Source organism: Miniopterus natalensis, chromosome 1 (assembly GCF_054644295.1).
Source record: "Miniopterus natalensis isolate mMinNat1 chromosome 1, mMinNat1.hap1, whole genome shotgun sequence".
Classification (NCBI taxonomy): domain Eukaryota; kingdom Metazoa; phylum Chordata; class Mammalia; order Chiroptera; family Miniopteridae; genus Miniopterus; species Miniopterus natalensis.
Genome location: NC_142081.1, coordinates 36041814 through 36054334, shown reverse-complemented (window position 1 = coordinate 36054334; position 12521 = coordinate 36041814). Strand labels below are relative to the sequence as shown.

The following is a 12521-nucleotide window of genomic DNA, read 5'->3' as shown; positions in this document are numbered from 1 at the left end:
CTGGTAATAGAGCCCCGATCTCCTGGATCCTAGGTCAGTGCTCAACCACTGAGCCACAACTAGCTGGGCATGTCAGAAAGTTTCTTAATGACTATCTCCAAAATCAAATTGTTTGATTGAGCTTTTAAAATATTTTAAAATATTTCGTTTTCTCTAATTGCTTTCAGGGAAGGTGGTGGTTATTTGTTTTAATGATAATAGTTTCTGATCTTTTCCCATGGTTGCAGCCAGAAAGTCATTTCCTAATCACTTCTTCAAACAAAGGAAGAAAAAATACCACTCACGCTCATCTCCTAGAGTCACTAATATGTTTCTAAATATATTATATACCCGTGTGTGTATATGCCACAAAGTGCACTCTAAATTGAAAGACAAACAAAAAATGTAAATGCCCAACACAAGCATTAAACTAAAAAAGAAAACCAATGTGGGTAGATTATTTTCCACTTAGGAAATTTAGGTACCTCAATCTGCCCTGTGGCCATCAAGTTGGTTATGATTTCAATAAAATGTATTTTTTAAGAGTAAAAAGGACAGTTAATGTCACTAAAGCGCTTTTAAATCTTGATATGAATATTCATTAGTATTACTATGTGAAGTGTAGGAATTATTTTAACGTCCATTATTTAAATTTTACAAATTTGCACAAGTTGAGATATTCTGAGAACAGAGCATGTAAGTTATATTTTAACATGATCAATTTAGCGCTTCATACATTGTTTATATTTTAGAAATATTGTGGTACTCATGATATAAATTAGTTAGAAAAGAGCTATAAAACTAATACAAAATCTAACAAATGCTCCAGCTGAATTCTATTTTAGTTCACTTTAAAAAAAAAAAAAAAAGCTTTAAAGTAAGTCAGTAAACCAAACATAAAACATTCTGAATAATAGTCAAGAGAATTTAAATGAAACATATGGCAGAAATGAGTAAACAATGAAAACTCTCCACTTTCCAAACTGGAGAAATTCTTCAAGTCATAAAAAAGAAAGTCTGACATTTTATTGGTATAAGTATACTTGCCGATGTCTTATATTTGCTTATATTTGACTTATGTAAAATTAAATGTATTATCGCCGTATCTGGAAACTCCAAAGATTTTCCCAGAATTCCCCCTAATCTCTAAAATAGCATAACACACACACACACACACACACACACTTCTTCCAAAACCCAATAAGCACATTGTTTAGACCCAGGAGGCCTACAAGTGGGTAACCTTGAAGCATGTCTCAATCTCCCAGTGATCAAACTGACTGTTTCCACTGTAGTGGTTTAGAGTATAAACTGGGTTCTTTGACACTGGACAAATCACTTAAAATTTCCCAAACTTCTGTTTCTCCCTCTGTGAGCAGTGATGACTGCAACACAGGGTGACTGGAAAGACTAACGGAGAAAATCTACATAAGGCGCTTAGCACAATGCCTGCACACAGTGAGTGCTCAAAAGCGTTCGCTGTTATAATTATTCTCTGAAATTAACTTAACTTTAAAGCAGATAAAATAACTACAACTACAAAAAGAGGGGTATAAGTCACCAAAAAGAGAATTAGGACTTATACATTCTAATCTATCCTCTGCTACTAACTATATGATCTTAGAAAATGAAGTAAATCTCTCTGACTCTAGGGTACCTCATCTATAAAATGAGACTCTATGACCCACTCAAGGAACATTTTTTAAGTGCCCACAACACTCCCATAGAAGTCTAATACAGCCTGGCAGGCGTGGCTCAGCGGTTGAGCACCGACCTAGGATCCAGGAGATCAGGGTTCGATTCCTGGTCAGGGCACATGCGGGTTGCAGGCTCGATCCCCAGCAGGGGGCGTGCAGGAGGCAGCCGATCAATGACAACTCTCTCATCGTTGATGTTTCTCTCTCCCTCTCCCTCTCCCTTCTTCTCTCTGAAATCAATAAAAATATTCTAAGTCTTTTAAAGAAGAAAGATATATTTGTTGAAACATAGCTACATGTTCCCCCAGAGAAGTGGGTGAATAAATAAGTATGTTCCTACACCCCAATACCATCCTTTAGCGAAGTAAATTTGATTTGTACTTTTAAATCATTATCGTTTTATTTGTTAGAAATCACTGTATCTTCCAAAAATTTCTAAATGGAAATGGCACATACTTAAAGCAGTTTTCTTCATAGATGACATTCCATATCCTCCAAGCATCTGGTCCCTTGTAACCCGTGTAGCGCTCAGGATTAAGGAGCAAATCCACATATTCAGCATCAGGAGACTGTATGTCTACAAAATAAAATGTCTTATGAAACCTTTCCTTTTTTTCAGTTTCCTTTAAAGAGCTTGTATACAAGACTGTATTCCATTGATTCTAAGGCACCACAAATGTATCAATGCCTCAGGGATTTAAACACAACTTTTCAGGAGAAAGATAAGAGGGAAAAGAGGAAAGAACCGATACAGCCACATTAAGTGCACACACTGATTGCAGAAGCAGCCTGCTTTTAGAAATGGTACAAAATAGGGATAGGTGAATTTCAGAATCAAAGGAACATGGCATTTCAATTCTCATAAGCTATCCAGACAAAGAACATACTATACATTTCCCTCCACATAAATCACAGTAGTTCATCAGTAACTAAGGTAAATGAAGTGTTAGCACCATACGCTGTTACCAAATACTTCCTTCTTGCATGAGTACCATCTGGATCCACTACAAAGCTGTCCCAAAGGTATAATCCTAAATATGCAAAAAGTTATATGCTGGATGGCGTTTGTGTCAGCATTATTTATAAAAGGGAAAATTGGAAGCAACCTAAATGCCCAACGGAGCAAAGCATGGGTTCTGGAGCCAGAGTGCCTGGGTCAGAATCCAGGACAAAGTACCTAAATTCTCTGGCCTTGTTCATTCTTTCTAAGATGGGGATAATACTCATAGTGTTACTGTGAGACTTAAATAAATTATATATGTTCAGAGGGCTTAGGACAATGGGAAGAGAATAATAAATATTAGATAGTGGTATTGGTGTTATGATGTATATTTATAGACCATTTTACAGTCAAAACTATTAAGTACAAAGGCTATCTAATAAAATAAAAAGATAAACAGTATAGAGAAGTCAATGACAGATGTTTCTCTCTCCCTCCCACTCTCTCTGAAAAGCAATGGAAAAAAATACCCTTGGATGAGAATTTTAAAAAAAGATCCATTTCCCTGTATCAGTCTTTTTAAGTATATGCTTAGGAGTTGAATTGTTAGGTCATATGGTAGCTCTAGGTTTACCTTTTAAGGAAATGCAAAACCATTAGAAACTGAGTTTTTTTAAGTTATTCTTAAAGAATTATTCTTTTCTTAGGTACAATTTTAAACAAAATGCTTATTATAAAAAATGTTATACCATCAACTTCACAGAAGTTGTCTGAGGAATCATCATGCTTGGTCCACTGAAGAACTGCCTTCTGCGTTTCCTCACTTCAAACAAAGATAACAGTGTTATTCTTTTTTTCAAGTTAACATTTCACATGAAAAAGTAAAATACTGCTTGGGGGGGAAAAATCAAACCTCAGAGATTCATCCACAGCTCCAAGTCGCTCAGCTTGTTCACATTCTTCAATGAGATTATTGGCTTCTTCAGAATACTGAAATGAAAGGGGAATATATAGAACACAGCCTACCACATTTTTAAAATTTTTTAAAAGAGCCCATACGGGCATGGCTCAGTGGTTGAGCATCGACCTAGGATCCAGGAGATCAGGGTTCGATTCCTGGTCAGGGCACATGCCCGGGTTGCGGGCTCGATCCCCAGTCAGGGGCGTGCAGGAGGCAGCCAATCAATGACTCTCTCATCATTGATGTTTCTCTCTCTCTCTTTCCCTCTCCCTTCCTCTCTCTGAAATCAATAAAGATACTTCAAAAAAAAAAAAAACTTTTTAAAAGAATTTTGAAGTTATTTGAAGTTCTTTTATACCTGGCACCATCACCTTGGCTTCAAAACTTAAAAAAAAATTAAGCCCTCACATTATCCTGAAGCTAAAAATATTAGAGAGCTTTGCCTCTTGTTTTTGTTGGAGAACATATTTACTATGGTGATCACACCAAAGTCTTCAGTAGGAAAATCTTCGATGTATGAGGAAGTCACTAGGCAAGCAGCCAGGAGGCAGTTTTCCACTTTTCTAATAACCTAACTGTAAGCATCAGTTTTCTCTTCCATAAAAAAGTCTAAGGTTCATCTCAACTCTAAATGTCATGATTCTTTCTAAAAATGCCCTGAAGCTTCTCAAGTCATAAAAAGCATTCTGATACCTTTACGTGTTTAACATACATTCTTTAACAACCGCATTTCTTCTCGGTTGTTAAGTCACTTTACATATACATATATATTGTGCTTGGTGTATGTGGCACAGGGGAAGTGTCTTTGATTTTGAACTTTAAATGAATTTATACTAGCATACACAATAATGATAAAGGTTTTCCTTCAAGAAAATGAACTTCCAAAAGTTCTGAGTCCATCAATTGAATGAAAAAAAAACAACTTTTGGATTTAAAGATTTTCTATTTGAAACAGCTAATGATAGCATCATTTAACTATGTACAAAGTTCTGCCATTGGAGCCAACACATGGGCTATGACTTTATTCTTTGTACGTAAACAAGAAAACATGGAATCGAAAATGAGCAAAGTTAGTTTAGAATCTGTAATAAGTAAATGGAGGGAAAAGAAACAAATCTCCCATACTGAAGAATTCCAAACAATTTATATCCTCAGGAGATGAAGCACTCCGTCAGTGTGGGCTGTGCATAGTGACTTCCTTTCAAATAATACGGTATGGAAAGGGTAAGAAAGAATAAGTCTCTGGTGGAGAAGCCTGACAAAACTACCTCAGCCAGGTGATCGAGGTTAACATTAGCAATGATAAGTCATGTTGATAGTATGTGATATTGATGTGATGTGACATGATGTGACAAAAATGGCACTTTACCTCTGTGGCCTTCCTCTCAAAATCACAGAACCCCACTCTGAGCATGAGAAAAACATCAGATGAGTCCCAATGGAGGGACATTCTATAAATGCCTGACTACTACTCCTCAAAAACAGTTTATCCAAAACAAGGAAAGTCTGAGAAACTGTCACGGTCAAGAGGAACCTAAGGAGAAATGACTCCTAAATGTAACTTGCTATCCCGTGTGGGATCCTGAAATACAAAAACGGCATTAGGGGAAAACTAAGGAAATCTGAATAAAATGTGGACTTTAGTTAGTAATAATGTATCAATATTGGTTCATTAATTATAATAAACATACCATACTAATAATGTAAGATGTTAATCACAGAGGAAACTAGGTGTGGAGTATATGGAAACTCTGTACTATCTTCACAATTTCTCTGTAAATCTAAAAGTATAAAATTAAAACTTTATTTAAAAAGAGAGAGAGCCCAGCCGGCGTGGCTCAGAGGTTGAGCATCGACTATGATCCAGGACATCTCGGTTTGATTCCTGGTCAGGGCACATGCCCGGGTTTCGGGCTCAATCCCCAGTAAGGGGCGTGCAGGAGGCAGCCAATCAATGACTCTCTCATTGTTGATGTTTCTCTCTCCCCCTCTCCTTTTCTCTCGCTGAAATCAATAAAGACATTTTTTTTTTTTTTTAAATAAAGAGAAAAGCATAATAGACACCTGAGCCAAATGCAATTCATGGAATATATCTGAATCCTGTTTCAAACAAACTAGGAAGGCACTTATGAAACAACTAGAGAAATCTGAAGCCTGACCGTGCTTATATTTTTTAAAGTATTTTTTTTGTCTTAGAGATGTATATAAAGTATTAATGAACAAAATGATTTATCTGAGATTGGCTTTAACATTCTTGGGAGTATGAAGAGTGACATACAGATGAAACAAGATGGAACACACACTGATAACTGCTGAAGCTGTGTGAGGGGTACATGTTGCGGTTTTTCCCCCCTCTACTTTAATTTTTCTTTTATGCTTTGCATAATAAAGGGTTGAACAAAAGAACTGGAGCCACTGAGTACAGATAACTTTCAAGGGGTTTCACTGTGAAGGGGAGCAGAGAAGTGGGGCAGTAGGCGGCAGGGGACACGAGTCTTTCCAGTTTGTTAAGATACTAAGACACATTAAGAAATACATACATACCTTGTAGCTTGCAGATTTAATTCCATCAGGAACTTCATCCTGAAAAAGAAGGGAAAAAATGCTTTTACGTGACATTTATTCTACTGAAAAAGTATTTTAAATTTCTATGATTTATTTATGAGAAAAATTCATGAAACAAATTGTTGAAGTTAACATTTTTTAACTGAGAATAATTATGGTAGTTTTTATATTATTTCCTACAAGTAAACGAAAAATTCAACAACATATTATTCTGTGGCTTGCTGATATATATATATACAGCACAGAAATGTAAAAATAGTCCCTTAGCTGTTATTCCATTTGATATTCAAATTGTCCACATTTGGCCACTAGGGGACCCACTAATGCTTACTTGATGTTTGCACCTGTATCCTTTTGACATCACCCCTGTAATCTTTAACAATACTTTTTGGTTTCTGTTATAACAAGATACTCCAAGCTCATCTTGTATATTTCTTGTTCCAGTCTTGGAATCAATCATTTTTGAAGGAGCCTTAGATCTTTTCAGACAAAACTGATACCAGTTTTTAGTCAAGCATTGGCCACTTACTAACTACAGGACCTGTCTGCCTGTCGTCAAAGTAATGCTGTGAGTACCGACAATGAAGTATGTGGGAGAACTCTGTCAAATGCAGGCCCATTTGCTAAGTATATTTCTGAATTAGAGTGTGCCTGCCCGAAGGGAAGGACCCACACAGAGACATCGACTTTGTCCTGTACCCTTTCAAGCCGTGAACTAGGTCAACATATATTCTTTTTCTATGACCAGGTATTTAGATGATTCCTAATTTTTTCAAATAATAAACCATGCCGAATGTATAGACTGATTTCAGCAGAATTGACATCTTGAAAAAAATTCAGTGCTGCTTATTCTTTGAGCATCCGTTTAATTCTTTTAGTCAATGAAATTCCTAGTAGAATTGCTAAGTCCAAGGATATGTACCTTTACAATTTTTTTGATGCATTTGCCGAATTGATCTACAGAAAGACTTTATCACAAGAGTGCTCATTATAATTCCAGACTGATACTGGTTACTGCTATTCTTTTTCACATTGGCCAATTAATAATGGAGGTGAGAGAACATTGTTTTGAGTCTCTGTAGAGGGAAGAGTCAGTGTTTCAGCTTATAGAGAGATTCCAGCCACACTCAAACAATTTCTAGAATCAGGGGTGCAAATCAAAGAACATGGATTTTAAAGACCAAATTTGAGGAGGAGAATTTTAATTTTTATTATTTGTCTATCCCCTGCTGGGCGCCAGGGTATAACCTGAACCAAGTCTAAAAAATGAACCGAAAAACGAAACCAGTGTTGACAACAAGGAAACTGGTGTTGGTTCCCTGTTTAGCCCAAAAAGTTATTAACAAAACAGCAGCAGACCATGTGAAGTAGTGAGTTAACTGTATTTAACCTTGTATGTTAGATTAAGAAAGAATTATTAAGTGCTTTAGGTGTGATAACTGCACTGTGTTCATAATGTAATGTCCTTTTTTGAAAGAGGCAGACTGAAGTATAATAGATGTCAAAATATCAGTAATGTGCAATATAAATTCTAGCTATGAAAGCTGATTATTTAGGCTGAAGCAAGTATTTCAAAGTATTTGAAAGGATCTCTAATCACTCTTTGGTTTTGACAGACTGCCCTATTTAGGAACCATTGGAACTGAGCCCAGGCTTGTCCTAAGGGGAATGTAAATGGCTCATTCCCTCACTGTCGCTTAGAGTGGACTTTCTGTGTCTCCCTCCTCTGCTCTCCCTTCCCCTCTGCTCCCACAGTGTGTACACATTCAGTACACACTGAATTATTGGGCTATCACTTTTGCACTGCAATTGTCACTTAGTGTTTGTCTCCCCTACTAAACCATAGCTCCTCAAGATAAAAGCTCATCTTATACGTCCAGGTTATGGCAGAGAGTAGACCCTCAAAAAAATATTCACTACTGAACCAAATTACATTCGGTTGCTAAGTGATATTCCTTTACCCATTTCTTCTCCTTCTCATCTTCCACGCCACTCTCCACAATATTGCCGATTATCTTTCCAAAATCTTGGGTCTAATCATGGCACTTCATACACACACACACACACACACACATATGAGATATATGTATAATTATAAACTAATAATATATTTAGGTGGATAAACATCATCTAATTATCTTTTAAGGAAAAAGCCTTCTCTCCACTGTGAAACCAGTTCAAGAAAACAACAGACAACTGGCATCAAAGGCACTTTGTCCCATTCTGCAAATGGTGAAATGACTAGATTCTGTCTCAGTTTCTCAGTACAAGTTGCTAACTTCCACCTGATGCTTTTTTTAGCATTTCTATGTGTTCAAGTCAAGTAATAAACATGTATCTCTTAGCATTTCTTAAGTGCTAAAATTGGTTGTTGTCTCTAGATTTTACAGTAAAATAAGGCTCATCCTTGGTCTGTCAACCTGGGAATCAATAAGCTATTACTTAATGCTAAACATTTCTCAGGTTTCTTGCCCCCTCCAGTCTTCTCAAAGTGGCATCCCCTAGTTCAATCCTTCATTAACAATAATCAGAAATAATTGCTATTTCAAGATGAGATCAAATTTGTAATCGTTGTAAAACTATTTGTTTGTTCCAACTATGGTTAGTAATAGCCCATTTAGTAAGGAAATTCAGCATAAAAAAAATAACAGCCCAGCCCTGGCCCGTGTGGCTCAGTTGGTTGGGCGTCATCCTGTTCACCAAAAAGTTGCTGGTTCTATTCTCAGTCAGGGCACATGCCCAGGTTGGGGCCTTACAGGAGGCAGCTGATCGATGTTTCACTCTCACACTGATGTTTCTCTCTCTCTCCCCCTCTCCCTTCCTCTCTCTCTAAAAAATCAATAAAAATATTTTTTAAAAATAACAAAAAGAAAAACAACAGCCTATTTAATGTACAAGTACAATGAAATGCCTTTATTAAATATCTATCATATTTTTAGCATTTTTAATAAATCATATATATAAGTTATTGGTAAATGTGAATTTTCCCAACTATTTTTTTTTCTATTACTAAATATAAATGCTAAACTTATAAAGTAAAATGAAACATTTAAATTGATAATACCACTTTAATGACATACTCACGCCTTAGTCATAGTAACACAAGGTGTTTCATAAGTTAATCCTTGAATTTTCAAAAGCTGTACCTATGAGGGTTAATAGTGGTGTTCCTCAAAAACAGAATCACTAAATGACCCAGCAATTCTATGTCTGGGTGTATTATATCCAAAAACTGAAAGTAGGGACTCAGACAGACATTTTTATACCCACGTTCATAGCAGTATTTACAACAGCTAAAAGGTAGAAACAACCCAAAAGTCAATCAACAGGTGAATGGGTAAAAAAAATATAGTCTACACACACAGTGGAATATTATTGGGCCTTAAAAAGGAATAAAATCCTAATACATGCTACAATGTAGATAAACCCTGACAACATTATGCTACGTGAAATAAGCCAGACACAAAAGGACAAATATTGTAATGATTCCCCTTATATGAGGGACCTAGAATAGTCAAATTCAGAGAACAGTGTTTGCCAGGGGTAGAGAGATGGGGGAGTAGAAAGTACTGTCCAATGAGTGCGGCGTTTTAGCTCGGGGAGATGGAAAAGTTCTGGAGATGGAAGATGGTGATGGTTATGCAACAATGCAAGTACTTAATGCCACTAACCTAGACATTTAAAAACAGTTAAAATGGTAAATTTTATGTCTATTTTACCACAAAAAAAGTAAAATAAAAATATATACTTTTTTTAAAAAAAAGGGCCTCACTGAAAAGTGTCAAGTTCTCTGTTTTCAGAGTAAAATACTTCAAATTGTAATGCTCTGAGAAATCCTACATAAAACCAGGTATTTTGTCCAACTCCTCTGCACCCTAGGAAATGCAAGGAAAATAATACACCCACAAAAAAAGGGAGAGGGATTTTGTTTATACCTTGATTAATTTCATTTTATTACACTACAAACATAACTTTGTTCACATAAGAGATAAGAAAAACAAATATCAAGCCAAAAAATTGCAGATGCTCCTTGACTTATCATTGGTTTATATCCCAATAAACCCATCATAAGTTGAAAATACAGTAAGTCAAAATGAATTTAATACACCTAACCTCACAGCTTAGCCTGGCCTACCTAAAAGGTGCTCAGAACACTTACATTCACCTACAGCTGGGCAAAAGTATCTCACTGCCCAGCATCGAGAGAGACTGTCATACCACGTATCACTAGCCAAGGAAAAGATCAAAATTCAAATTACAGTTTCTACTGAATGCATATGGCTTTCACACCATCATAAAGCCAAAAAGCTATAAACTGAAGCATCGATTAAGTTGGGGACTATTTGCATTAATCTCATTAATAAGTAAAAGGATTACATTAACTACAAAATTTTAACTCTATTACTATGAAAGCAGTATGATTCAAAATATGTTTTATATTTGTAAATTTAGGTTTTTAATATGTAAATATTATACATTAGATTTAGCCTAAGGATTAAAATGTCATCTTAGTTACATCAACTCCTTTTAAAAAGTTGTAATTATTTGAAAAGAGATGTAACAGTTCTTAAATATATACAGGGATCTTACAGATTGACAAGGCTTGACGGCACAGTCTCTCCTTCCACACTGGCCGATGTCATCCCAAAAAGGACATGGTTTCTTCAGGTTTACCTATAAAATAGTAATAGAAAACATTTAAAAATCATCTCTAAATATAGAAAAAGTTTAGAACTGACAGATGTTGAATTGTGATGCTATAACCTGATTGTGTTATTGGCTGCAATGATTCTATTTCTTTCCCTTACCAATTGTCAAGTTCCAATGATGACATAAATGTACAGCTGGTATTAGTAAATTGGTAGACTTGGTTAAAAGGACACAGACTATGACTAAACAAACCCTGAACAAATGACAACTAGGAGGCAAAGGAACTCAGATCACCACTACTCAACTCATATGCTTTTAAAGCAAGTAACAGTTAACATGGCAGGACAGACAATTGTGAACTCAGACTGTAACTACATAACCCAATGATCAGGCTTTCTAAACTCCTTTAGTAGATATGTCAAGATAAAATATGACAAGTAACTTGGTCAAAATAAAGCTATGCTTCTTAAAAATATTTCATTTAATAATATTAATTAATTGGAATAAATCTGACGTTTAGAAAATTATGAACATCTCATGATTTTGATAATACATATAATAGTTTCTTTTCTCACTTCAGTTTAACCAACTAGTTTCTAACTCTTGAGTGTAAAACTCAGTTATTGGAATTAAAAGTATACATTGGGTAGTCTCAGAGCCACATGGTTCACTCTTGTGAACTGAATTTTCCTAATATAGCCTCAATAAATTTCAAGCAAAAGCCACAATTTTGAAGTTTAGCAATGCCTAAGAAAATGTAATTATCAATTTAAACTTTAAGTATTCTTATACAAAAAAATAAAAATACCTTGTAATATCTAAAGTAGTCGCTTGCAAGAAGTTTTTGTAGTCTTGGAAAAAGTCTGTAGTTATTAAATTTATCAATGGTTTCAACATCACAGGTACAATCATCCAAGTAACCACTAACCTGTTACAAAGAAAATGAAATATTACATCAAAATGTCTTAAATGCGACAGAGTTCTTTTCCTCGCATGGTTATGATGTAGGCCCTCTACTCAACCAATGTGTAACCTCCCTCCTCCCCATAATTTTCTGGCATAGGGTAGCACACTAATCTAGTAATGGTATTGCTCTTACTATTGACCTAGAGGAATGCAGTGGATACTTTGTGTAGGATGCACTGAGTTCATACGGACACATACACACCCAATGATTTGGTCCCCTAAGCCACTCTGTAACCTTGCCCGCCAGGCCTGACCAGGGGTGGGTTATACAAAGATACACAAATATTTTTAAAAATACACAAAGATACATCTGACCCAAACCAGGTCCTGGTCCCTTCCCTAGGAATCCGGAATTGAGACTAAAATGTCTCTCCCTGTGGCTAGACCAGTAAACAAGTAAACTCAGACCATATTCCATTGTGAACTGAGGGGCATGTGACCAGTGAGCAGAGAAAGGGAGGATTTTAAAAGACACACAAAGAAGCAGAGATAGGAGATAGAAAACATATGCTACCTGGACTCCAGACGGTTTTCCCCACTTCTCCCCATCTTTCCTGAAGCTCAGCTGCATTCGCATCCTTGGCTTTCCTGAGACTCTTATCTCCTTATAATTCAGTTATCTCTGTCTTTCCCTTATTTTAGTTTCCCACAGGATGTGCTGGTCAGAGACAAGATGGGTGAAGTGGTAATGAATTTGTTAAGACAAACAATAATTTATTAAAAGGATCTAACAACCCTCAAATACCAGGCCATGATCATTTTT

General features: G+C 35.9%; 1 protein-coding gene across 2 annotated transcripts in view; it reads right to left on the bottom strand.

Moving 5' to 3' along the window:
* Positions 1-12521, bottom strand: part of ERO1A (endoplasmic reticulum oxidoreductase 1 alpha) — a 34523-nt gene that overhangs the window by 16255 nt on the left and 5747 nt on the right. For both annotated transcript variants that reach the window (XM_087820463.1, XM_087820472.1), the window contains exons 2-7: positions 11601-11720; positions 10733-10816; positions 6122-6160; positions 3530-3606; positions 3366-3439; positions 2133-2253 (exon numbers count right to left, since the gene is read on the bottom strand). In XM_087820463.1, the coding sequence (XP_087676589.1) occupies positions 2133-2253; positions 3366-3439; positions 3530-3606; positions 6122-6160; positions 10733-10816; positions 11601-11720 (515 nt within the window). The remainder of the gene's footprint in view (positions 1-2132; positions 2254-3365; positions 3440-3529; positions 3607-6121; positions 6161-10732; positions 10817-11600; positions 11721-12521) is intronic.